The following is a 26958-nucleotide window of genomic DNA, read 5'->3' on the forward strand; positions in this document are numbered from 1 at the left end:
TATTTTAATGGAATTTCTGTTTATTTCTGAACAAATATATGCAACTGAATATATATACCATCAGATTTGCAAGTGGACCCAACCCAATCAATGTCATCATTACCCCCCAGGTTCTTTTCTAGGACAGTGGTCTCCTTCAGTGGACTTATGCCCCCTTCCACTCTTATCCAATAAACTATGGCAAGTTTATGAGCTTCTTATGAACATAAGAATAGATTCTGGTCAACTCGTACAGTATTTTCTAAGTTGTCACAGAAGTGAAAGACTCTAATCTTGGACACTCAGGAGCACCCACCCTCTTTTCTGACCCATGTTTTGGATGGAAGAGGCCTTCCATAGAGAACACCAAGATATTCAAACAGCAGATAAAACTTCATTTTAATGAACTGGGGACTCAGGAACAGCCATAAAAGGGAGCATGGACTCTGCCCTGTTGCCAAACTTTGGCACTTTGACTATATTTACTAGGTTCTTACACCTATTACATATAAGGGCACTAGCTCATGCTCAGGTTTTCCAGTCTTTTAACCATTTTATCTTTTTAAAAAATTTTATTATAACAGTGATTTACCATGTTGTTCATAATACAGTCATTTCAGGCATTAAGAGATCAATTACCAATCCCACCACAAATGTGACCTTCTCTTCACCAGTTTCTCCAATTCCCTACCCACCGTCTTAGCCTGTCACCTTACAACACAAACAAATTTACTTCATATTGTTTGTGACAACACAAAGAAAATGTAATACTCAAAATGTTGGTCAATAAGGGTCAATTTGAAATAATTTCTGTCTCTTCATAGTGTTAAGTAAAGTTAGCATCTAAAGATTTACTGGGTTGTGGTTGGTGTTAGTTGAGTCTTCTGTGTTACTATTTAGCTTAGTACAATTCCATGTAACTTTCCCATCAAATTTCCAGTGATAATGCTGAGATGACATGACAATTAAATTTCGAGGTCCAAGGTATGTGTGTATGTGTATTTGTTGCCATGGAAGATTGTTAAGGTTAAGTCGGAGCTAGACCTTTTCCGTTGGAGGGTATAGGATGTGGTGCTGGGCTGCTGTGGTTCATGCAGAAAGGGGAGCCCACCCTCACCCCTTTTGAAAACGCTGCAGAAGTATCAGTCCGGACCAGACTCCCTGGGAAGTATAGGCAGCCATTATTTTCCTTTGAAGGTTGGTAGAGGAGCTAGAGCATTTTTCTCCTGGGCAAATGGTATTGTGTGTGGAGGCTGCTAGGTACCACCTAGCATTTGGTGCTGCCATTTTCAGCCCCACTTCTGTTACCATAAAAATAATCTGTTCTCATTATACTAATTCATGATAATATATGCCAATGTATGAATAATTTCTAATTAACTATGCTAATTTATTAATTAATCCCTGGGCTTCAAGCTCCCATCTAGGGTCAAAGTTATCTCTGAAGCATGGGTTTCTGATGAGGGACTTCAAACACTATTCAACCACTGCTGTGACAAAGATAAAAATTGGTCTCTATATGCATCAAACTCATTGTTTAATAGTGAGAATAAAACAGAAGCCAAACCTTAATCTTACTGAAAAGTAAATAGATGCGACCTATTAACCAAACAATTTGTTGGACTCTTCCAAGCCTTTGAACCTACCACAAATATAGGATCATTGGCAGCAGAGTGCGGCAAAGCATTTGTCCCATTCAAGAAGGAGTGGACCAAGTTATGAAGGCTCATCACTGGGGAGTCCAGGGTCCCATCCACTTTATCAAATCCTTCTAGAGCATTCCTAAGAAAAAGAAGTACGACAGCAACAACAGTTAAGGATTAATGGAGCTTTCTTTTGATTGATTCCAGCCTAAATAACAGTCTTCTAAATTGATATTGGGTGGGGAAATAGGAAGCTTTGACATAGTCTTTTAATAACTAATTAGTCTCAACCTTTAGTGACCTTTAGAACCTTTAGTGACTCTTCATCCATGTGACTTGTGTACCCATTTAAATGGATTCTAACTTTTTGTACAGGATGAAAATTCTGAACTCTCTCCCATGCCAGGCTATATGGACTTTTGTGTTTTCTTCAAAGCTCTGCTACCAAGACTCAGTATCATGCCCAGAACTTGCTCTATAATCTTCAAACATTTTTTGAATCAACATACAAACATAAATTCTTATTTCTCAACTAAATATATATATATATATATATATATAGCTTGACTGTGATCTACTCAGAATTCTATACATATTCTCAAACTCTCTTATAATTCTTTTTCCCCTCCCCACTTTCAAGAAATTCTGATTGCCCATAATCTAACTCAGTGATTCTTAAATTTAAGTATACATTGGAATCACTCAAGAAAAACACATATTTTATGCCCCACTTCCAGAGTTTCTGATTCGGTGGGTACAGCCTGAATCCTAATAATTTGTATTTCTGTAGACTCAAAGATAACACCAATTATGGTGGCAAGAAACCACATTTGGAGAATTAGTCCCTTCACTCAAAACTAGATGGATTGGTATCATTTTATAACAATAAAAAACAAAAACATGCTCCTTTTCAAAACAATCTTAAATGTAACACTGAACCCCACCTTGACCCTACACTAAGGCTGGTGGTTAACCCCACACAGCACACACTCCAAATCCCCAAGCAGAAACAATATATGCTTTAACAGAATCTCTATACTTGAGTATATAAGCCTGCCCCTCACTTCTCCAAACTTATCCATTGTATAATATACACACAGTCAAGAAAGAAATAGTTTTGTTTGGAAATCTGAGTCTATCTACTATTCTTTTGCAGCCCAACAGAGCTCAAAACTTATTCACTTTTGGGAGGCTTGGGGAACCAGTGAGGTGCTAGAGATTGAACCCGGGTCAGCCTCTTGCAAAACCAGCATCCTACCTACTGTATATTACCATTTCTTTTTGGAACATCATCTGTTTTTGGTTAAAACATTGTTTATATCAAAATAGCTGCCTTATAATTCTTAGGCACATTAGAGGAAGGACATTATTAGTTAGCCTTTGAAATATTGTAATGCAATGCTATGTTGTCATTTGAGTTGAGTTTGCTCTATAACACTTTGAGATTTCAAATTCTAATATTAAGATCTCTGGTTAATACATTTAAAACAAAAAACAAAAGTTATGGAGCTAGAGAAGTAACATGATGTGCTGAGAAGATGCAGTGAGTCAAGAGGCCCATATTGATCTGACACCACATGATCCCCAGAGCATAGCTGGGAATGACCCTTAAGCACAGAACTGCCAAATAAAACTCATGTACTCCTGGGTGTGACTCCAAAATCAATAAAGAAACTGTGCTGGAGAAATAGCACAGTGGTTAGGGCACTTGTCTTGCACGCATCTGATCTGGGTTTGATTCACCAGCATCTGTAAGGTCTTTTGGGCACCATCAGGAGTGATTCCTGAGTGCATAGCCAGGAGTAACCCCTGAGCACTGCTAGATATGGCCACAAAATCAAAACTATTTTTAAATGATGACTTATTTATATTATAAAGAAATAGAGGAGGAAAAGAATTATTAAATATTTACTTCTGGTGGGGGTTAGAGGTCACACCTAGTGATGCAGGATCAGATTCAATGTTAGAGACTGAACTGGGTCAGCCACAAGCAAGGCAAGTGCTTTATCCTGTATTAGGTCTTCAGTCCCTTAATTATTTGTAAGATACTATATTTAATGAGGTTTGCTGGTTCTGAAGACTGTCCCTATACATACATACATGTAAATATATATTAGAGATGTGAATGATGGTTTTGAATAGCTACATTAAAAGATAACTAAAGCTACACCCCTTGTTTGCAGGGTTGGGGAGGTACTGATCATGTCAACTGTGTGCATAGGCTTACACTCTTAGTAGAGATGACTTTCCTAACATGATTCCTTGTTATTTTCTCCAATCAATCCCTTCTTCCTCACTTAGCTTTTTAGATGCCTTCTGCTACCTGGATTTCCTTCCAGTTCATTATAAACGCAGACATGAACACATAAAACACATTGTGAACTGTCAGACAGGCAGAGCTCAAAGGACCCACCGGAAGCTAAAGGTGGAGTTCTGGAAGAAAGGAGGGTTGTCAAACTTCTGGAGAGACAGACAGTCTTGTATGTCTTTTAAAGTTGGCAATTTCTCACCATTTCTTCCCATTTGGCTTCTTCTTAGCAGACCCTCATAGGTCCCATTACACAGCGTGACTCGTTGGTTGTAGTCATCTAAGCTAAGATTCATAAGGAGATAAAAAAATACTATACCTCCCCTACAGAGTGGAAGAATATATTTTCTCATCACTCATATGACAAAGAAGTAATACCCAAGATATATAAAGCACTTTTAAAACTTAACATCAGAAAAAACAACACAACAAAAAGTGGGAGTTTAGCAAAATAAATATTTCCTCAGTAAAGACATATACCTCACCAATATGTTTATAAAAAGTGCTCTTTATCACTTTCACAAAAATATAAATCAAAATAGCAATGTCAGATCACTTCATACCAAGGATGTGGGGGGAAAGGAACCCTAATCCACTGTTGATGGAACTATTGACTGACTCAGCCTTTATGTACGGAGACATCTCAAAAACTAAGAAACTATATATACCAGTTAACCCAAAAATTATAGGTCATATGAAATCTTCTTGGAATTCACCTTAAGGGTCCAAAACTACTAGTTTTGAAAAGACATTTTCACTCTTGTGTTCATTGTAGCACTATTCATAATATCCAAGATCCAAAATAACCCAAAGGTGCCCAAGAACAGGTAAGTGGATAAAGAAATTGAGGTATTTGTACACAAAGATATACTGATTTACTATAAGAAGAGATATGATCTTTCCTTTTACTTCTGCCTACTTGGAACTGGAGGACATCCTACGAAGTGAAATAAGTCAGAAGAAGAAAGGAAAATACTGGACTCATATATGGGATCCAAAAAACCAAAATAATGAACCAGGTGGTGTTCAGTTAAACAATTGAACATATAAACAATTACAGCAAACCCTTAGACTCTCACTACAAACTAACCTTACCAAGGGGAAGAATAGGAATAGACAAAAAAGAAGAACAATGGTAGAGAGATATTGGCACTTTGGAGGTAGTGAGGGTCAGATAAGAGTGTACTCTAAAGTACAAAGACATCTTCCTTCCAGTTAATGTTTCCTCTGTTCTTTACAAAGTGAGAAAAAGTACAGAAAGAAAATATTGAACAGGGCCCGGAGAGATAGCACAGCGGCGTTTGCCTTGCAAGCAGCCGATCCAGGACCAAAGGTGGTTGGTTCGAATCCCGGTGTCCCATATGGCCCCCCGTGCCTGCCAGGAGCTATTTCTGAGCAGATAGCCAGGAGTAAACCATGAACACCGCCGGGTGTGGCCCAAACCACCCCCCACACACAAAAAAAAGAAAGAAAAAAAAAGAAAATATTGAACAAGTGCAGAGATTGCAGAGTTTAAAAGCAGTTACTCTTAATATTCACTAGACATATTCAATTCACAAATGTGATTTCTATTTTTTTTTAATTTAGGAGCTAGGAGCATTTAGACTTTCTTAAAAATCCCACTGCTATTATAAAAATTATTTTTAGAAATATAAACAGAACATCATAAGGATTAGAAACTAAATGATGAAGCCATTCTCCATCTCTCGCTTATAAATACGGTTGTCAGATTTCTGCAGGGTTGCCAGCCATTACCTATCACAGACAATTTTCCAGTTGGAGAATCTGGAGTTCTGACTAATCAGCATCGGATCATCTTGTCTTGCTGCCCCCAGCAGTTGGTCTGTACACACGTCACACTCATTTCTTCCTGTGGCGAAGTTCCAATAGGGCAAAGCAAAGGATTCATTACCTGTGAGTCGCTAGAGGTAAAGAACATGCTGAGTCAATTTCGTCTGTCTTGTCAGAGACAATAAGAAAACATATAAAGCAAAGATTGACAGGGGTCTTGATCATAGAAAGAAAATAGAAAATGAAAACTAAATATATGCCTGGACTAACCTGGAGATCTCTTTCCAACCACAGCAAATGATAACGGTGCCAGGTCACAAAGGCAGGTCCTTGATGGGAGAAATCAATAGCCTTGTATGGACGCCCTGGTCCTAAAACAATTGGAAACATGTAGGATATTGAATGTACTCGATGTGAATCTTTGCCTGCATGTATCTGCAGAGCCATTAAATCCTTGATTTTTTGGTTGGAAAAAAAAAAGCATTCTTACCATCTCTCTGAAAGCAACTTTCATAACAACACGACTATTTTCAGGGACGATTAGCAACTTTTAGGGCATATTCTCCTTAAAAAGTTGATGGCCTATAGAAAGCCAGAGAAATTCAGGTCACTTGAATACATTTGGTTCTTGGCTTAATTTATAAGCGACCTTTCATTAAGGTGAATTGAGTGTCCAAAGAAACAGCTCATTAAGACATACATGAAATATAATTTTAAAGACATTTTCTAAACTCTTCTTATAAATGCACAAGTTTATGAGAAATCCTAATGAATAATAGAGCAATGTTGGCTGCATACTTAGCCCTGATTTAGCATTTATAGAACCAAAAGAACATACACAGATTCCGCCTCAGCCATACATCAGTTCCAACTGTTAGCAGACAAGCATGGTCTCTGAGACCAGAGGAAGAAAAATACATTCAGACCAATTTGGCTGGCTACTGGAACTGTCAATTTTCGTGAAAAAGCTTTGGACAATTTAATGACCTCCTTACTGCCTGTTCCAGCCTTCTTTCCCCTTTGATAATGGCTCTGGATGGCTAGGTGGAAACTTTAGCTAAGTCGGCTTCTTTTTCCAAGTACCTATAATAACTTGAGAGAGCAGAACAGACATGAATATAAATTTAATTTCTAGAGACAACCAGAAACTATCGTTTTCTTTTCCTCTTGAGAGACTACCTCTCATAAAGCAAAAATTTCTCGGCTTGATAGCAAGAAAATGACACATGGCATATGGCCAGGTGAGCCTCCTGATATATATGGATAAAGAAAGACAGATGCTCAACGGTGAGACAAGCTTTTCAAAGTCTCTCCTAGGAAAGAGCAGCTCTTGCTGATGCTAGCCACACTACCCTTTTATCCTCTAAGCAAAGAAAACTATAGACAGAATGTTTGGGATATGAACATTTTGGTGGTTGATGTAGCACCATATATTCATAAAACACTAATTCTGATGTTACTTTAACTAGTGGTGACCTTGATATAGTAAAGAGACAAAATTCTCTAAATCCTATGATAAGGAGAATCTATTGCGGAGAGTCTATGCTAACTGCAAGGACTGGCAACTTTAAAAAAGAGCACTGTTAAGAGAATCTTTCATATCCTCACCTCTTTCACCATTACCCCAACTTGGGGTACCCAAAGTAAACACATTGGAAGGTAGAACTGAGGATTCAGAGCTATATTTGTAGGGGTGCTCTAGTCCTAAGGCAACTGGGAAATGCTAGAGACCACACAATAGCACTTTTGGTTCCAGTCAGAGCCTAGATTAGAGCCCTCCTGGAACATATATTCTAGGGCTTTGTCTCAACTGAAGAAAAACCAAGGACAAAATTATATCTACTATTGTCCGTGTCCTCCCTCAGCCCCAACCTTTGGAATTAGGAAGAGTAGGGGACGATTTTGTCTAATAACAAATATACTCCAGTTCCAAGGACTCACTGAGGAATTCTACACTGCTGTGACACAATTTTAGGTGCTTTCCTGTCAATGCAACTGCACAAAAACGAGGGCCTTCACAGTACTCTACATGTGAGTTTAACAAGGTATCAGCTTCTAACACAAACCCTTTTCAATGCACAAAGAAATTTCTAGGTTGTTACCACATTGTCCACTAATTCCTCTCATTTTCATGTTCAGGGTGATTTCTTGGTCAGATCAAGAGTCTTTTTTTAGGGAATAAAAAAAATGTAGTCCCACTTCAATTCTTGACTTTCAACATTAACAGTTTTATAGGCAAGAGATTAGATTTGGAAGCCCTACACTAACTTTGGGGATGCATCTTCAAATGTCTGCAGCTCCATAACTCCAGGCAGCATTTGCTCATGCTAACTTTTCTAAACCTAATTGTGTACTTTCTTTGGATATTTTCTTAGATGTATTTCCTCAATATGTATAATTCTTTATTGAATATTTTATTATATAAATGTAGTTTTACCTATCCTCTTTGAATTTGTTCGTAGGTATTTATGGTAGATAGCATCCTTTGAGTTTTGTGCTTTTGATTAGAAGTAGATTATAGAAATTGTTTGTTTTTTTATTGTTTCCCCCATAGACACCACTAGTGTTCTGTGCACTGTTCTTTTTGCATAGGCACATTAAAATGGGAAAATCTTGCTTGCTCCGGTGCTCCGGGAAGGGCCGCGCGAACCACAGCCAGTCTGGCTGGGTTTCACTTGCCCCAGGAAAGGTAGGGAAGCTCCGCCCACACACGCTGAGCGCGCGAACAGCCGCCGGCTCCAGCTGGGTCTCTCTTGCTCCGGGAAGGGCCGCTCGAACTGCAGCCAGTCTGGCTGGGTTTCACTTGCCCCAGGAAAGGTAGGGAAGCCCCACCCACACATGCCGACTGCGCAAACACCCTCCACGCCCCATCCCCCGTCGGGTTAGGCCACAGAAAGAGCACAGGAGGAGCCAAACCGCAGCAAACCCACCCAACAGTACCCCTAGATCCACCCTCAGGGAGGGGACCCATTCCCACACCACAGGGGATCAAAACAGGCTGAAATTGGAAGGAACAGTACTCCAAAGCACACCATTAAACACAAAGAAATATGGGTAAATCAAAGAGAACCCTAAGTTCTGAAGATACGGAGACAAACCCTAACAAGTTTCCAAGCCCGCCAAAATGCACAGATTCATGGGAAGTTGACCTAAAAGCAGCAATGAGGAAGGAAATGCAAGAATCAATAAAAGCAATGAGAGAAACCTTAGCTACCGAGTATAAGATATCTATCGAGGAACAAATTAGCCAAATTAAAGAAGAAATGTTAAAGAGTATGAGAGAGTCCATACAAAAAGAAGTGAAGGAATTAACAGACAAAATAACAAGCCTTACTAGCAGAAACACAGAGTTGGAGAAACACATTGAAGAACTCGAAGGAAAACTGCAAACAAAAAATGACCAAGAAACCAACAAAGAAATAAAAGGCAAAGCACTGGAAGGAAAAGTCCAGTACCTAATGAACAAGGACAAAAGAAACAATCTAAGAATCATGGGTATACCAGAAGGGGAGGAAATAGGGAAAGGGGAAGAACAAGTAGTCAGAGAGATAATAGCAGAGAACTTTCCCACCCTCTGGAATGAAACTTCAGGGCAAATCCAGGAAATCAAGAGGGTCCCTAATAAAATAGACCCCAATAAACCAACACCAAGACATATAGTAATCCAAATGGCTAAAAACAAAGAGAAAGAGGAAATTCTTAAGGCAATAAGAGAGAAAAAAAACCTCAAGTACAAAGGTAGGGACATAAGAATCAAACCAGATCTGCCAGTCGAAATAATTCAAGCTAGAAGACAGTGGAATGACATATTTAAACGACTGAATGAAAGAAACCTCCAACCTAGAGTCCAATATCCAGCAAAACTATCATTCATATGGGAGAACAGACTAAAAACATTTTCAAACAAGACTGAACTAGAGCTATTTGTGCAAACAAAACCGATCCTAAACGACCTACTCAGAGATGAATTACACAATCCAAACCCCCGATTGTAACAAAAGCCACCCTACACAACACAACTGCACAACAGTCCTCTCTCTCAATAATCTCCCTAAATGTTAATGGCCTAAACTCTCCAATTAAAAGACGCATAGTAGAGAACTGGATTAGGAAAAATAAACTGGACTTCTGCTGTCTGCAAGAAACACACCTACAGCTACAGGAAAAGCATAGGCTTAGAATAAAAGGATGGAAAGTAATTATTCAGGCCAATGGAAAACAAAAAAGAGCAGGGACAGCCATTCTTATATCAGACCAAATTGTATTCAACCTCAAGAAAGTGATCAGAGACAAAGAGGGTCACTACTTACTGATCAGGGGAACATTGGATCAAGAAACACTAACCCTGGTCAATATCTATGCACCTAATCTAGAGTCAGCAAAATATGTGAGGCAACTGCTCGTAAACCTGGAGAAACACATGAAGGGAAATGTGATAATAGTAGGGGACCTCAATACTCCACTTTCACCACTGGACAGATCCACCAAACAGAAAAATAGCAAAGAAATAAGAGCTCTAAATGAAAAATTAGAAGATTTGGGGCTAATAGACTTATATAGAGCCCTCTATCCCCAAAAAGCAAAATACACATTCTTCTCAAGCCCACATGGAACCTTCTCCAGAATAGACCATGTCCTAGGATACAAAGCCAACCTATATAAGACCACAAAGGTAAGGATCATTAGAAGTACCCTTTCAGATCACTATGCAACAGAGATCAAAATTGACATCAAGAAGAAGCAATGGAGAAAAACTAATACCTGGAGATTAAACAACATGCTGCTCAACAACAGCTGGATCAAAGAACTACTCAAGGAAGAAATAAAAAGATTCCTTGAGACAAATGATAATGAAGAGACAACATGTCAAAATTTGTGGGACACAGCAAAAGCAGTAATTAGGGGGAAACTCATAGCAATACAGGCCTATATCAAGAAACAGGAAAATAACAAAACCAACAGTTTAAAAGATCACCTCAAAGAATTGGAACAACAGCAACAGAGAAATCCAACCACAACCAGAAGGCAAGATATAATAAAAACCAGAGCAGAAATAAACAACATAGAAACCAAGAAAACAATACAAAAAATCAATGAGACCAGGAGTTGGTTTTTTGAAAAAATAAACAAGATAGACAAACCCCCAGCAAAACTCACCAAAAAAAAGAGGGAAAACACCCAAATCAATAGGATCACAAATGAAAGGGGAGATATTACAACAGAACCCCAAGAAATACAACATATCATAAGATCATATTATGAACAACTATACTCAGCTAGGATAGAGAACCCAGGAGAAATCGACAGATTCTTGGAGAAAAACCCTCTTCCGAGACTGGACAAGGAAGACCTAGAAAGCCTAAACAGACCAATCACCTCAGAGGAAATTGAAGATGTAATTAAAAAACTCCCTAAGAACAAAAGCCCAGGACCAGATGGATTTACAGGTGAATTCTACCAAACATTCCGAGAAGACTTACTGCCACTTTTCCATAGGCTCTTCCAAACCATAGAAAAAACAGGAATCCTTCCTAACTCCTTCTATGAGGCAAATATCACACTCATTTCCAAAGAAGGCAAAGACACCACCAAAAAAGAAAACTACAGACCAATCTCACTAATGAACATAGATGCAAAGATACTCAACAAAATCTTAGCAAACCGAATCCAGCACTTCATCAAAAAGATCATACATCATGACCAAGTGGGTTTTATACCAGGAATGCAAGGTTGGTTCAACATACGCAAATCAATCAACATTATACATCACATCAACAACAAGAAAAACAAAAACCACATGATCATATCAATCAATGCAGAGAAGGCGTTTGACAAAATCCAACACCCTTTCATGTTAAAGACACTCAGCAAAATAGGGTTAGAAGGAACCTTCCTCAAGATAGTTACAGCTATCTATGAAAAGCCTACAGCCAACATTATACTTAATGGCGAGAAACTAGAAGCATTCCCACTAAGGTCAGGAACTAGGCAAGGCTGTCCACTCTCTCCACTATTATTCAATATAACCTTAGAAGTCCTAGCAAGAGCAATCCAACAAGAGAAGGGAATCAAAGGAATCCAAATTGGGAAAGAGGAACACAAACTATCTGTATTTGCAGATGATATGATGATATACATCGAAAATCCTAAAGAGTCCACAGTAAAACTCCTAGAAACAATTAACCACTACAGCAAAGTGGCTGGATACAAAGTCAATACACAAAAGACAGTAGCATTTCTATATACAAACAACGAAGTTGAGGAGAGAGAGATTAAAAATACAATACCATTTAAAATAGTATCAAAAAATATCAGGTACCTAGGAATCAACCTTACGAGGGAAGTGAAAGACCTATACCAGGGAAACTTCAAAACGCTTCAGAAAGAAATTGAAGACGACCTAAAGAAATGGAAGAACATCCCATGCTCATGGATAGGTAGAATTAACATAGTCAAAATGACTATCCTACCCAAACTACTATATAGATTTAATGCAATCCCTATCCAAATCCAGACACCATTCTTTAATGAAATAGAACAATCAATCACAAAATTTATTTGGAACCACAAAAGACCCAGGATAGCCAAACACATACTGAAAAACAAAAAGCTGGGAGGCATCTCCTTACCTAACTTGAAACTATACTATAGAGCCATAGTAATCAAAACAGCATGGTACTGGAACAGAGACAGGACCTCAGACCAGTGGGTCAGAACAGAATTCCCAGACATAAACCCCAAGATATACAGCCAACTAATATTTGATAAAAGAGGCAAGAACCTGAAATGGAACAAAGGAAGTCTATTCAACAAATGGTGTTGGTACAATTGGAAAACCACATGTATGAAAATGAAGATTGACCCATACCTCACCCCTTATACAAAAGTCAACTCAAAATGGATCAAAGACCTTGAAATCAGACCCGAATCTATAAAGTTTATCAAGAATAAAATAGGCAGAACACTCGAAGACCTATATATCAAAAAGGTCTTTGAGAAGGGAGCACCAATGGCAAGAACGTTAACAGCAAATATAAACAAATGGGACTACATCAAACTAAAAAGCTTCTGCATGGTGAAAGAAACCCTACTTAATGCAAGAAGACAGTTAACAGAATGGGAAAAAAATCTTTTCACTCGACATATCAGATAAAGGGCTGATATCTAGAACATACAAAGCACTCAGAAAGCTGAGCCCCCCAAAACCAAATAAAGCCATAAAAAAATGGGAAGATGAAATGAATAGACACTTCTCTGAGGAAGACAGAAGGATGGCCAACAAACACATGAAAACATGCTCACCTTCACTCATCATCAGGGAGATCCAAATCAAGACAACAATGAGATACCACCTTACACCAGTGAGGATGGCTCACATAAAAAATAATGGAAACAACCTTTGTTGGCGGGGATGCGGTATGAAAGGAACTCTCATCCACTGCTGGTGGGAATGCCCCCTAGTTCAACATCTATGGAGAAAAGTCTGGAGAGTGCTCAAAGAACTCAGAATTGAGCTGCCATTTGACCCAGCAATTGCCCTCCTAGGCATATACCCCCAAGTTGGAAGGATATTCATCCCAAAATACATATGCACCCCACTATTTATCGCAAAAATCAGTATAATAGCCAAATCTTGGAACCAACCTCGATGTCCAACAACAGATGAATGGATCATTAAGATGTGGTACATATGCACAATGGAATATTACATGGCAGTTAGAAATGATACAATCACAGACTTTGCAGCAACGTGGATGGACCTAGATCATGTTATGTTAAAGGAAGTAAGTCAGAAGACAAAAGATAAACACAGAATGGTAGCACTATTCTGAAGCACCTAGAACATATATTTTATACACAACTAATACCTAACAATCAAATAACTGGGTTTAACAGGGTAGAAACTCTGAGCACTGTAATAGTCAACATATACTTGGGAGCAGTGTCCAAAATACATGAAAAAGGAACAATGCAAACTCTTGACTACACAGTATACCACAAAGAAAACAGCAACAACAGTGACAGCAGCATAGAGAGAAACAGGTATGTAATCAGACTTCTACAACAAAGGCCCACAATAATCCCTTAGAGATCGTATACAAGAACACAAGTATAGAACACCACGGGAAATCACTGACTGCAATGGAAACATACCTTAACACTATGTTTTAATGCCTTTATCTTACTATATTTTAAATAACCTCTCAGCTTTTCTGTCCACAGGCACCCTTGGATACAAAGGGCGGACAAACTAAGGTGGCAACTCAGGATACTACACGAGATACCATACCTTGCTTGCACTACGAGATAGCCGCGAGAAAAATCTTTAACATACACTTTATCTCTAGGTTATACCTTCTTTTAGGAATTGAAGCACGTGACCAGCCAGATCACCGAGGCAGTAACTACGACGTACGGACTTAAACTACAGACTCTATTCATCGAACACAATCAACCAATCCAGCATTCCCTTGCTATTTTCTCTTCTCTTCTCACTACTTTCTTCTTTTTTTTTCTTTTTTTTTCTCTTTTTTCTTTTCTTCTTTTTTCTTTCTTCATTTCTCTCTTTTCTATTCTTCTCTTTACTTTTTTCCCATTCTCTTCTCCCTTTCTTTATAAGGTATTTTTTCTTTTCTCTCCCTTCATACCCCTCCCATATACCTTCCCCTTTCTCCCCTCCGGAAATCTAACTATCCCTTCACCCCTCAATCCCATCCAGATCTCCCACCATATTAAAACTCTTCACCCTCAGTCCTTAATCTATTAGGCATCAAGATCGACCTCCTATCCAACGAACCAGTACCCAGCACCCAGGCGAGGGGACACCCAGTCAAACCCACACCTAGTCTCCTGCAAGAAAAGACAGCCAACTCCCCTGCGGACTCATGCTGTGCGGCCCTCCCTACCAACTCCCCCTAACGTGGACTGTTTCTTGAAACCGGGCCTAGGTCCAAAAGTATCCCCAATACAAGAATTCTTCCAAGACCTCCCTACCACAAATTTTTACCAAACTGAAGAAGGCCAGGGGGTGGGATAGAAAGATGCCTGGGAACCCACACACCACAAGAAAAACCCAAAAGGCAATGGGAAAAACTGTACTTCCAACATAGGCATGAGACCTGTAATACACCACATCTTTACCGGCTTTCCCCCAAATGTAAGGTAGTTTTTTGCACCACTTTGGTCCTTTAAAAGCTTCGCTAACTCATTTTATTTCATTTTCTTTTATTTATTTATTTTTTTTAATTTATTTTTTCAAATGCCTGTCCTACATATACATTTGTGAGCATATACATTGTCATTCCCTTTCTTTTTTTATTTATTTTATTTTTATTTTATTTTATTTTATTTCATTTTTTTATCGTTTTTGGGGATGTGACCTGTTTCTGTTATCCCCTCTGTCCACCCCCAAATACACCGACAATATAATGTAGCACCATTTCTCCCTGCAAAGGCACACTAAATAAAGGGGAAATCTTACATATAGAAAAGAGCTCTTATCTAATAGAGATAGGAACTCACAGTTGTTAATAATACAGGGATATCTCCTACCTGGAAAATATGTCATGTGGAATCAACTTAGGCCTCAGGTGATTAGATACCATTCATCCAGCCTTGAACCCTGGATCCCAGACATAGAAACGGCACAGCTCTTCACACAGCTGCAGGAAACAAATCCCATCCAGGACAGCCTTAATACTGCGGGGTCAACAACAAGGGCCAGCTCTAACATGATATCCTGACAACGAGGAAAATGTGAACAACTTGACCTTAGAGCTGATTAGCCTACCTTACCAGCTAACGACAAGACAAAACCAGAAGACTTGGCACCCTTTGGTAGGTCCAAAAGCCAAGATCGCGATTTACAGATGACTGGCTGATAGAACCACGGCCAGACTGTACACATCTTGGGACCAATAAAAAAGCCCTAGTTTAGGGTTTGAACTATGACCTGCACAATAAGCATGATCCCCAGTCCCAAAGGTCCTGCAGAGACAATTGTAACGGAATGGAGCTTCTGGAAGCACAAAGAAAGACGCTAACCTAGGTGCCATCCTAGGCTCAGTGCAAAGCCCAAGACCACCAACCACAGAAGATGGATTAAAATGACACTGAGGTAACAGAACCTCTAGAATCACGAAGACTGACTTCATCATAAATCCCATCTCAGGATCTGTGCAGATACTGAGACCTCTAAACAGAGAGCTCTGATTGTATCACCCTGGACAGAGCAGAAGTCTACCAACCACAAAAACGCCACCGGGAGAGTAAATGATCCTGAGCAAAATCTAGAGTTGATCCCCATGACAGTATACTCCAAGGACGGAGAAACCCCATATTTTTTTAGGCCAAGTGAATTTCTTTTCAAATGACCCCAATATTTACTGTGCCAGGGCAGGAGGGAAAAAACAAAAATACAAAAAGCACAAAACCTTGGTTATTTATATATATATTTTTTTACCTTCATTTATTATTATTATTATTTTCATTTACCTATCTATTTTGGTCGATTTCTCTCTTTGGGTGTGATTATTGAAATTGTTGTCCCCAGTTATACTTATTTTTTTCTCTTCCTCTCTTTTCTTTCGTTATGTGCTATGCCATGTTTCTTATTTCAAGACCATGGTGTGTTTTTTTGTTTGTGTGCTTGTTTTTGTTGTGTTTTTGTTTGTGTTGTTTTGTTTTTTTTTGTTTGTTTTTTGTGGTGCTTATCGATAAAGCTGGAGTCCTCAATGGATATTTAACACTTCTTTTGGTACTGGTGGAGTGTTTCACCTTCTCTTTCTTTTCACCTCCCAAATCGATGATGAGAGCCACTAGAAGGATTCCGCCCATTTTCGGGGTATTAGACTCTTACCCCAATTTATTACTTTTTTCTTTTTCAGGCAAAACCACATAACTTGAAATAGCTGGTCTTGCCTCCAGTTAGAGGGGGAAATAAGGGAGGCATCAAGACCAAACAGGTGCAAGACTACTAAGTAATAGGTTAGATACAGAGGGGACCACATATTCTAGCCACCCGGGGGGTGAGGGAAGAAGAAATGGGAAGGAAGACAAAAATGGACGGGTAGGGAGAACAATTTGGTGATGGATGGGAATCCCTCCTGATTTTATGTGAATATGTACCTAAAATATTATTGTCACCAATATGTAAGCCACTATGATAAAAATAAAATTATATTATAATAAAAAAAATGGGAAAATCTTAGATACAGAGAAGAGTTACTATTCATTGGGATGGGAACTCCAAATATTTTAAAGGATATAAAACAGGTTCAGGGACTTCCACTGCATGCTTTCCACTCATGAGCCCTAAGACCAATAAGCAGAAAGTTCAGTAACCAAAATAATAAAAAAAAAACTTTAAAAACCAGAAGTGGTTTCTCCCTAGGACCCAGTGTTTTTATTGGGAAGAAAAGAACACACCCTAGGGTAGAGAACTGGTTGGGTAAAAGACCAATCCAAAAGATTCTTTAATCCAAAGGCGCTTCCATTCAATGAGTGACAATCACTAGCAAAAAAGAATTATCTTGAAAAAAGTGAAGACCAACACTAATCCTTCCTTGAAAACAGCTTCGAGTTCATTCATTTATGTAAAGTGATGCCCCACACCACCCAATCCAAATCAATGGACATCTGCCTTGAACTCATGAGCAAAACCCACCTAAGAGAGTGTCTCTAACAGAATAATAATGCAGCCATACGAAAAAATCATAAATGCTGCAGTTGGTGATCTGCGGCTGGGTCCTATTGGGCCCCAACAGGCCCAGCCAGTGTTGCGTGGTGATGACGTAGTCGGGGTGTGTGGTATTCTTCGCAAGATCTAAGGCATCCAGGAATTGTTCCCTCTCTTGAGGGGTCAAGGCATGGATATTTCTTCGAACTACTGGAGGCTTTCTCTGATCACAGTTGGAACCTGTCCAGCCAAACTTGCAGTCTCCACAGTTGTAGCCAGAAAAGTTTCCTAGTATTGAAAAATAAAAATAAACAAAGAAGTTAAGTTGATGTATCTTGGAAAACCACTAGGCAAGCATGGAAGAAAAGTGGGTGGTACACGCTGGAGATAAAGTCAACTCACTTCCTTCCCTGGTTCTCTTCCTAAAATTCTTGTTATTCCCAGTGGACCAAATCTTAGAGTTACCTAGAAATCATCTGAGCAAAGCAAACAGATAAGCAATGCTTTGCACACTGCCAGAAGCTGAACAGCAATGTTCCCACTGAATGTTTACTTGGAAGTGTTTATCTCCACTACTTCTCTATCTGCTGTCATTAAAGGCATTGAAAGAATTAGTGTAATTTAAAAAAAAATAAAAGTTGTGTAAGAAAAATTAAGCATTAGAGTGACTCTCAACCAAAAGAGAAATTGGTATGCTTAGAAGTGGAAGTTGAGACTGATCTTTCTCTCCTCCCTTTCTTTATTCTTCCCCGTCCCATCCCTGATCTTTTTTCATTTCTTCGCTCCCCTCTTTCCTTTCAACCCTCCTTTTTTCCTTCCTACCTTTCATTGTTCCTTCATCATAATACAGTGATTAGGGTGCTGGGCTTGCAGATGTCTGTACCCTGTACCCCCACGTGATCCCCCAAGCATGATTAGGAATGATACATAAGTACACAGCCAGAAATAAGCTGTGAGACGAAAGAAGAAAGAAAGAAAGAAAGAAAGAAAGAAAGAAAGAAAGAAAGAAAGAAAGAAAGAAAGAAAGAAAGAAAGAAAGAAAGAAAGAAAGAAAGAAAGAAAGAAAGAAAGAAAGAAAGAAAGAAAGAAAGAAAGAAAGAAAGAGAGAGAGAGAGAGAGAAAAAGAAAGAAAGAAAGAAAGAAAGAAAGAAAGAAAGAAAGAAAGAAAGAAAGAAAGAAAGAAAGAAAGAAAGAAAGAAAGAAAGAAAGAAAGAAAGAAAGAAAGAAAGAAAGAAAGAAAGAAAGAAAGAAAGAAAGAGAAAGAAAGAAAGAAAGGAAGGAAGATAGGAAGGAAGATAGGAAGGAAGGAAGAAAGGAAGATAGGAAGGAAGGAAGATAGGAAGGAAGGAAGATAGGAAGATTGAAAGAGGAAGTGAGGAAGGGAGAAGGGAGTGAAGCAAAGAGGGATGGAGGAAAAGGGAAGTGAAGGGAGGAGAGGAGAAAGGAGAGGAGAGGGGGGAGAGAGGAAGTGAAGGGAATACAGATATTCCTTCTTCTCAAGGGCCTCACAGCAGGACCATCCTCTTCCTAGACCTGTCCCACCAGGGGCCGAGCAGGGGAACCTAAGCAGGAGCAATTGTGCATGCTGCTGAGCCCCACCTCCCCAGGGCACATGTGAAAAGACTGGCACATAGCAGTGCATTGATTTGGAGAAGGAAAGTATCTGCACCAAGCTAAATGTGAACCGTAAATAAATAAATAAATAAATAAATAAATAAATAAATAAATAAATAAATAAATAAATAAATAAGTGCGTCTCCAGACAATCAAGTGAAAGCAACCTTTTAAAAAAGATGCTTTGGTTCACAGAGGAGACAGTTAGGACAAAAATCAATGAAGGCTGGCAGATCAGAGAGGTGAATTAGCAGATTTAGTGGCAGGAACCGCAAATCACTGCCTTGTTCCTGTCAAGCACATGCGTCTTCTCTTATCAACCCTGGACTAAGAGATCACATTGAAAGTATTTCTTGGGTTAGTTCCAACGGTGAAATTTTTTTGAGCCTGGCCTTGATTTTTCTCAGCTTTGAGTATTGCTTTTGGTGAGATCTGTTCCTTATCCTTCCAGTGTTAGTTACTTCAAGATTGAAATCATCTATGGAATGTCAGCATGATTCTAGGTGCTGAAATGTCTGAAATGGAGAATGAAAGAAAATCCCTCATGCAACCCTCCTGGGGGGGGGGGACAGGAAGAGCCAGGCAAAATATGGAGGAGTTCTCAAGCTCTCCACTTCCTCTCTAGCTTCCAGATCTTTTTGAATGTCCATGCCTTCTGTCTAGAACACTTTTCCCTATGCATCTGCCCAGCTTGCTCTGCCCTGGACACTTAGGCGAGGCCTGGTTTCACAGTAGAGTCTGTCTGAAATCACCTGATTCCACACATTGGGGTCAGCTGCTCTGTGATGTTTCCCTCTGGTTCTTTGCAATCTTCTTTCACTAAAATCATCCCAGTGCTTACACTCATAACAAGCAACAGCAAGGCAGATCTTATACATGATGAATATTTGTTGAATAAATGAAAGACATAAAAATCAGGGTTTGGAAAGATCATGAAGAGGTTTAGGAATTTGTCTTGCACTTCGGCTAACCCTGCTTTGAAACCCTGATACCACATATGGTCTATGGAGCACCACAGTGGTTGCTTCTGAGCACAGACCAAGAATATAGGTCCTGAGCAGTACCAGGTATGACTCCCCCAGAAATAAAGACATATGAAACCAAAAAAAAAAGGCATATAAAACCAAATTGTATCTTACAAATGAAAATTTAACAATTTTGAAATGTATTATCTTAAAATTCCTGGAATTCAGGACCAGAGAGATAGTACAGGGGCTTGGGCACTTCTCTGGTTTGATTCCCAGTATTGAATATAATTCCTGAGCACCATGGGGTGTGACCCCCCCAAAAAAAGTCTCATGTGACTCAGTTGCTTTTATCAACCACATTTTATAATAGACCTTAAGAAATGATCAACTGCTGAAAAGCATGCAACTAATTAGTGGCTTTATTATAACTCGGGCTCCAGATCCTGAAGGCATTTTTGAACAACATCTTGGATATAGGAGAGACTAAACCTTACAAGGGATCAAACTTGAGGTTCCTGCAAAGAAAGTATGCCAGTATGAGCTATGACCCTGTGCCATGCTCCTCAAGCCATTTGTTGACCATGTTACATGTGTTTGTTTATACTTGTATACCACTTTCTTGTCTATTTTTATTGAAAGTACCTGTAAGTATAAAAATATTTTAAATACAGGGGCCAGAGTGAGGTGCAGCAGTAGGGTGTTTGCCTTGCACACTGCTGTCCTAGGATGGGCCTTGGTTCGATCCCTATATGGTTTGGTCCCATATGGTCCCCAAGCCAAGAGCTATTTCTGAGCACACAGCCAGGAGTTACCTCTGAGCATCACCAGGTGTGACCCAAAATTAAAAAAAAATGCAAATACAAATAAAACATTAAGATAACACTCCTATATTTTGTAATAATAAGTACAATATATTTCTACAAATAAAGGCATAAAATTTGGGGCCTCAGAAGTCAACCATATGTCATGAGTATAGGGATGTCTGCTTATTATTATCACAGTTCTTTTTTCAGTGGGTAGGGGAAAAATACCAATAATAAGTGATCGTTTCATTCATTTACTCTACAATAAGTGTGTCAACTTTTACCACTTGAATGCAGACTATCCAAGCAATAAGTTTGCCTTCCTTTAGGTTCCCATCACTTTATATATATATAATGTATTTAAATATAAATAGATATGTGCCTCACTTGATTACTTTGAGCTTCCTCTCTCAGATTTGTCTTATTGAGATGAGTTTTACTCCCCTGGGCTAATACATAATAAGCCCAACCTGCTAATATAATGATCATTTCTACAGATGAGTTATTAAGAAGTCATCGTGTTCATTTTCACAGCTGTCTTAGTCATCCACTACACCTTAGATACCATAAAAATCATGACAGGATGTTTCCTCTCTTTGCACCTGAAGATCCCTAATTTGTGACAAATAAGCATAGAGGTGGAAGGTGGTGGAAAAATATATAAATAATGGAATAAAAGGCAAATATTTGCAGAACAGAAAGATAAAGACTATTGCCTTAGTCTAATGGAGATGAAGAGCATGTTGTGATAAACTATCAACCCCATCGTAACTTGGAAATAGTGAAAACAGAGGAACAGACAGAGTACCATGAAGGACAAAGGACAAAGAATAAATTCTAACTCAGGACCAGAGAAACTTCACCTAGAGATTGAACTAAGTCCTCTCACATCTCAAAAAACTAGAGCTGCCCCATGGAGTAATGTGGCCATTTTAATAAGAAGATATTTGTTTGGATTTGAGTTCATCCTTGTATTCTATTAAAAATTATTTTCCTGGGACTGGAGCAATCTCAAAGCAAGTAGGGCATTTCCCTTACCTAGGACCAACCTGGGTTCAATCTCTGATAACCCATTTGGTCCCCTCTAGCCTGTCAGGAGTGACTCCTGAGCACAGAGCCAGGAGTAACCTCTCTGAGCTCTGCAGGTATGCCCTAAAACAAAAAAAAATTATTTTACGGCATGTCTTAAAGATAATCCACCAAATCTCTCAAGTGAGGTCTCTCATTTTTAAGCTCCTAAATCTGTTCCTAAGAGTGCATTCAGGCGATGGATAGATAGGTAGATAGATAGATAGATAGATAGATAGATAGATAGATAGATAGATAGATAGATAGATAGATAGATAGATAGATAGATAGGAAAAGGAAGGTAGGTAGATAGGTTGATAGTAATTTCTTTAATTTTTTAAATTTTCAGTCTTTCCTTGTATCAATTTAGCATGGTCAATCCCCTCCCTCCCTTTAACTCACCAATAATGGTAGGAAAGTTTGTATACCTTACTACAAAATGATGAGAATAATAAAGAAGAATCCTAGACACTAATATGCATACCACTGGCTATATTTTGAGTATAATTTAAATGTAAAAAGCCAAAGTTCTGCACTTATTTGAAACAGGGATAAAAATGGAAAGAGCAAAACTAAACATTGCATGTTCTTACATGAACCGCCTCAGCTCAACCTTAGAAGCCCATTAGATTAAATAAGCTTAAAGACCACCGATTAGTAACTTTACAAGGAGCTCTAAATAGCCTATTCCTTTTCATTAGAGGCACTATTATTTTAATAACAATACTTGATACTCACCCAGAGCCTTTCATCTACCGAGCTCAAAAGGATTTTACAAGTGTGGTTTCATCATTAGACCCATTTCAGAGATTGGAAAACGGAGACAGTCACTTAGACAAACAAGAAATTCTCAGCCAACTGTTCCAAAACAATGGGGTGTGCTCCTTTTTTTCACACTCAGCCGTGTGTCTACAGGCACAACTGTAACTGGTCTATTCTCAGAAATGCCAATTGCCATGTACTGCCCTAGGGTGAATGGCTCTTGTCCACATTGACTGGAATTCTGCTGTTACTGACAATTAAGTTCAATGGTTTGGGATTCATTTTTCCATGCAGAAAACAGAGACATTCTCTTAGGACAATGAGTGTATAATGCAACCCTCTACCTCCAGAGCTTGCAGCAATTTCTATTTATTAGGATAAACATATTTTAATGTTTTTGTTTTATTTTTGTACCATAACAGGAAGTACTTGAGAGCTACTCCTGACTCAGTACTCAGGGGTTGTTCTGCTGGTGCTCAGGCAATCATGTAATTCTGGGGCACAGAACTCTGGGGCAGGATATATGGGACAGGACTGGGGCAAGATATATAAAAGGCGAGTTCTTTAACTCCTATGTCATTAACTCCATTCCTTGGGTTAAAATCTTTAACCCAAGATATATAGCTTCAAGAATATATAAAATATCTTCAAGAATATATAAACTACAGTAAGTTTGTTGTTATTTTAGTTATTTATGGTTTTATTTTTAGTTGAGTGGAATAAGACCACAATCAGTAATGCTTAGAACTTAAACTCTTAGGGCTGGAGCAGTGGCGCAAGTCGTAAGGTGTCTGCCTTGCAAGTGCTAGACTAGGATGGGCCATAGTTGATCCCCCGGCATCCAATATGGTCCCCCAAGCCTTAATAAATTTGAGAAAATCCAACGTTTTACTTTCAAAAGAACAATGAGACTGGGGCTGAAGCCATAGTACAATAGGTAAGGAAGTTGCCTTGTAAGCAGCTAACCTGAGGTTTGATTTCTGGCAAACCATATGGTCCTCAGAGCACACCAGGCTTAATTCCTGAGCACAGATCCAGGAGTAATTCCTGAGCACTGCTAGGTGTGCCCCCCAAAAATAAGAACTATGAGACTATCAGAAAATAGGGAAGGATTCAAGTTGTGGTTTTAATTCTAAAGGCCATTTTCCAAATCATGAAATACTCACCCCAAAAAGACAAGTAGCTCTCTCTTCTAAGTACATGACATGGCCTGGAATGGTGATTATTGTGCGTGCTAACTAATTTTCCAGCTCACTCACTAAGGTGTTCGTGCTCAGAAACTTCAATGGAAAGACCATCTCAGCAGTAGAAAGCAGAGCCATTCAATGTTGCTATGAAAGGAGCCATGACCAAATGAGCCTTGACAGATCAAACCATGGAGAAATGGAATTTTTCTCTCATTTGGTGAAGGAAAATAATCATAGGCAGAAGGCAGATTTCTGGAGCAACAGTGACCTACACAACGCTGGTGGGGAAAAGGTGCATATTTTGAGGAAGCTCGACTTACAATGTCCTTACAACTTGACCTTAAAGTTTCTGGGTAGGAATATTCAGTGCTGGGGATCAAACTCAGGATCTCACACATGTACATTCTGTGCTCACCCCAAGTCTCCTTAGTGTGTTTGTTCTTCTTGGAACAGGGATCTTTTTTGGCTTTGAAAGAATTCTAGGACCTTAAGTTCCTCTCACTTCTGAAGGAAAACTTACATCAATCCACAGGAGAGAAAGAAGCTACCCTTTCTTATGGTCCTTTGTATCTATGGTTCTCTTTTCTTTCCATCTTAAAGACTTGTTGGCCAGTCAAAAAGAGTAAGATGATGGAAAGAAGATGAGTTCAGTATTAATAAGTGTCCTGATTTCTTTGCCCCCCAAGATGCTATATGGAAAGTCCCAGGCCTTGAGAGATGCCACTTCCTCTCACTGAAAGAGCTGGAAGACATGTCCAGGGAATTTCTGAATCATGACCAAAGAAGCTCATGAACTGTCTAATCACACAGGCTGAATGAAAACTGTACTTCTCATGTAACTAAAAGGCACTGAGAATAATTGAGAAAATGTCTCCAAAAGCAAAGGTGCAATTTCTTTAGGAGATCAGAGAGCAAAAGAGTCAAACATGGAGAGTTTGACATATTGATATATTCAATATGACTTCTTTAGACATTCCAATTTGGGGATTCAATGAATAACCTCAATAGAATGTAAGATATGTCTTAGAAACACAAAATTAACAATGTGATTATGAACTAGTTGAAACTTTTGTTTATTTTTTATAACTCTTTTCTCTCATTCCTTTACTAGGAATTAGCGTTGGGAATCTTGAATGTAAGGACTATTAGGACTGTCCTGGTGCATGGAGTGGTGCCAGGGATCTAACTCAGAGTTCATACCTGCAAAGCGGGCAGTCTGCTTCTAAGTCCATAACAAGCATCTCTGGAAAGTGCATTAGATGTACAAGCCAGAAAAGAGGCAATTCCATTTCACTAAGCATAAAAGTCCACCCTAAAAATTCCCTTCATTTCCCTTGTGATACCCTAACACAGTTCAATCAGTATCTTAAACTCTAGGGAACATCAGAATTTAAAATCTCAAGTGCCCAGACACTGTAGAGCCGATTCTTACTTTACTGCCCATGTTCTCTGTGCTCCAAATGCCAATGTTTCTGCTAGAACTGAGTATTCAACACTGCTGCACTCACTCACTTAGTTCAAAAAAAATCCTAATATTAAAGAACTGGAGAAGGCTCTGGAGAGCCTGAGAAATGAACAATGTGCAGAAATGCCAAAGGACCAGGTAGTGAGAGAGACCAAGATCTTATTTTTCAGGATGGAGAGATAGCATGGAGGTAAGGTGTTTGTTTTGCATGCAGAAGGATGGTGGTATCCCAGCATCCCATATGGTCCCCCAAGCCTGCCAGGAGCAATTTCTGAGCATAGAGCTAGGAGTAACCCCTGAGTGCTGCCAGGTATGACCAAAAAAAAATCTTATTTTTCAATTGGGCCTGAATGGGGTCCTGAACACATTTTGAAGTGCCCAGATGAAACCCAATCAAGATTGGGAATTGCCTTTGTACCTAATGGGTACAATCCTCTACCTGGCAGCCACATTCCAGTCATCCCTTGAACAAACAGATACCCCACTTGAGCATGGAGACTCCACCTGATCCTTAGAAACACTGAGTCTGAGATGACAGAGCTTCTGCTCTCTACTGGCTACCCAAAGCCAATCCTCAACCACCCCCCACATATTCCAACAAGTTTAGACCCATTTCGGAAGGAGATGGCACCACACCCATCCTGAAATAACTTGCTCTGCCTTTCAAGCTTTGCCTTTCTGTTCCTGAGCTTCCCCTTCCAGCCAACAAGCCAGTGGGCAGTTGGCATGGGTTTATGTCACTGATTTTGACCCAGACTATCTTGAGATAGTTCCCATAGACTGGGAAGAATGCAGCCAACTAATAAGCCTTACTCAACTCCAATGCAGAAAGAGCAAGTTGGGTCTGCCTTTCCCAATCCTTCAGCTGGGTTGGGTGTGATCCCAAAGGAAATCCTTCCCACCGCACCCTGGAACCAAAATCCCTCATGGCTCACCTACGCAGCTGCAGGTCCACTGGAAGAACTTTCTGGGCCACTGCTCACGGTCATCCTGGTTTCGCAGGATGTAAGGGCCACTCCAAGGTCGGGTGTCCACCTGTGCTTCCCTACACTGGCCCCGGCCCTGCTGAGCACCGCAAGCATTGGCCGGGTCTAAGCCCAGTGGAGGGCAGCACCTTTTGGACATCAGATTATCCACTGTCATGCAGACCCGGGGAAACTGCCCCCAAGCTCCAGGCAGGTGTCCGCAGCCCAGAGCAGCCAGCAGAACCCACCACCAAAGGGTGCTCATGATCTCCCATGACTCCACACTGTTCTGCTGCATTCGCCTGAGCATCTTCTCACAAGAACTTGACTGTTTTGGTTTTGACTTGGAGCCTTGGGGGCCTTTAGCTTAGGAGATAAATTTCTGTTAGGCGTTCTATTAAAAAAAAAGTAACAATTATAATATTCAAAAATTCCCAATGCCAGTACTTGTACACGTGTGTAGGATCACATGTACAGACTCTTCTATGTGTGATTCAAATCACTAAAACAAATTTAATTCCATTAGCCACACTTCCATCAGTCCACCTTAATGAGGGTAGTGCTTCTCCCTGCATATCCCCGTTAAATCAAGCTTTGTCTAATTGAGTTAATTTGCAGAGCGCCCCAGTCAAACTGCTTATTACGCTGGTATTTCTAACCCGCTCCTTCCCTCTCTCGCCCTTGACTTTAATTGCCTTGAACTCAGTTTAAAAGCCTAGCACCGTGCT

General features: G+C 39.5%; 1 protein-coding gene across 1 annotated transcript in view; it reads right to left on the reverse strand.

The window, feature by feature from the left end:
- The window catches only part of DCT (dopachrome tautomerase), a 52130-nt gene extending 25635 nt beyond the window's left edge, over positions 1 to 26495 (reverse strand). Inside the window, exons 1-6 of the mRNA XM_049778515.1 lie at positions 26201 to 26495; positions 17387 to 17686; positions 5992 to 6092; positions 5686 to 5852; positions 4036 to 4215; positions 1626 to 1761 (exon numbers count right to left, since the gene is read on the reverse strand). Coding sequence (XP_049634472.1) covers positions 1626 to 1761; positions 4036 to 4215; positions 5686 to 5852; positions 5992 to 6092; positions 17387 to 17686; positions 26201 to 26495 — 1179 coding nt within the window. The remainder of the gene's footprint in view (positions 1 to 1625; positions 1762 to 4035; positions 4216 to 5685; positions 5853 to 5991; positions 6093 to 17386; positions 17687 to 26200) is intronic.
- Between the last annotated feature and the right edge of the window lie 463 nt (positions 26496 to 26958).

This window comes from Suncus etruscus, chromosome 8 (genome assembly GCF_024139225.1).
Source record: "Suncus etruscus isolate mSunEtr1 chromosome 8, mSunEtr1.pri.cur, whole genome shotgun sequence".
Classification (NCBI taxonomy): domain Eukaryota; kingdom Metazoa; phylum Chordata; class Mammalia; order Eulipotyphla; family Soricidae; genus Suncus; species Suncus etruscus.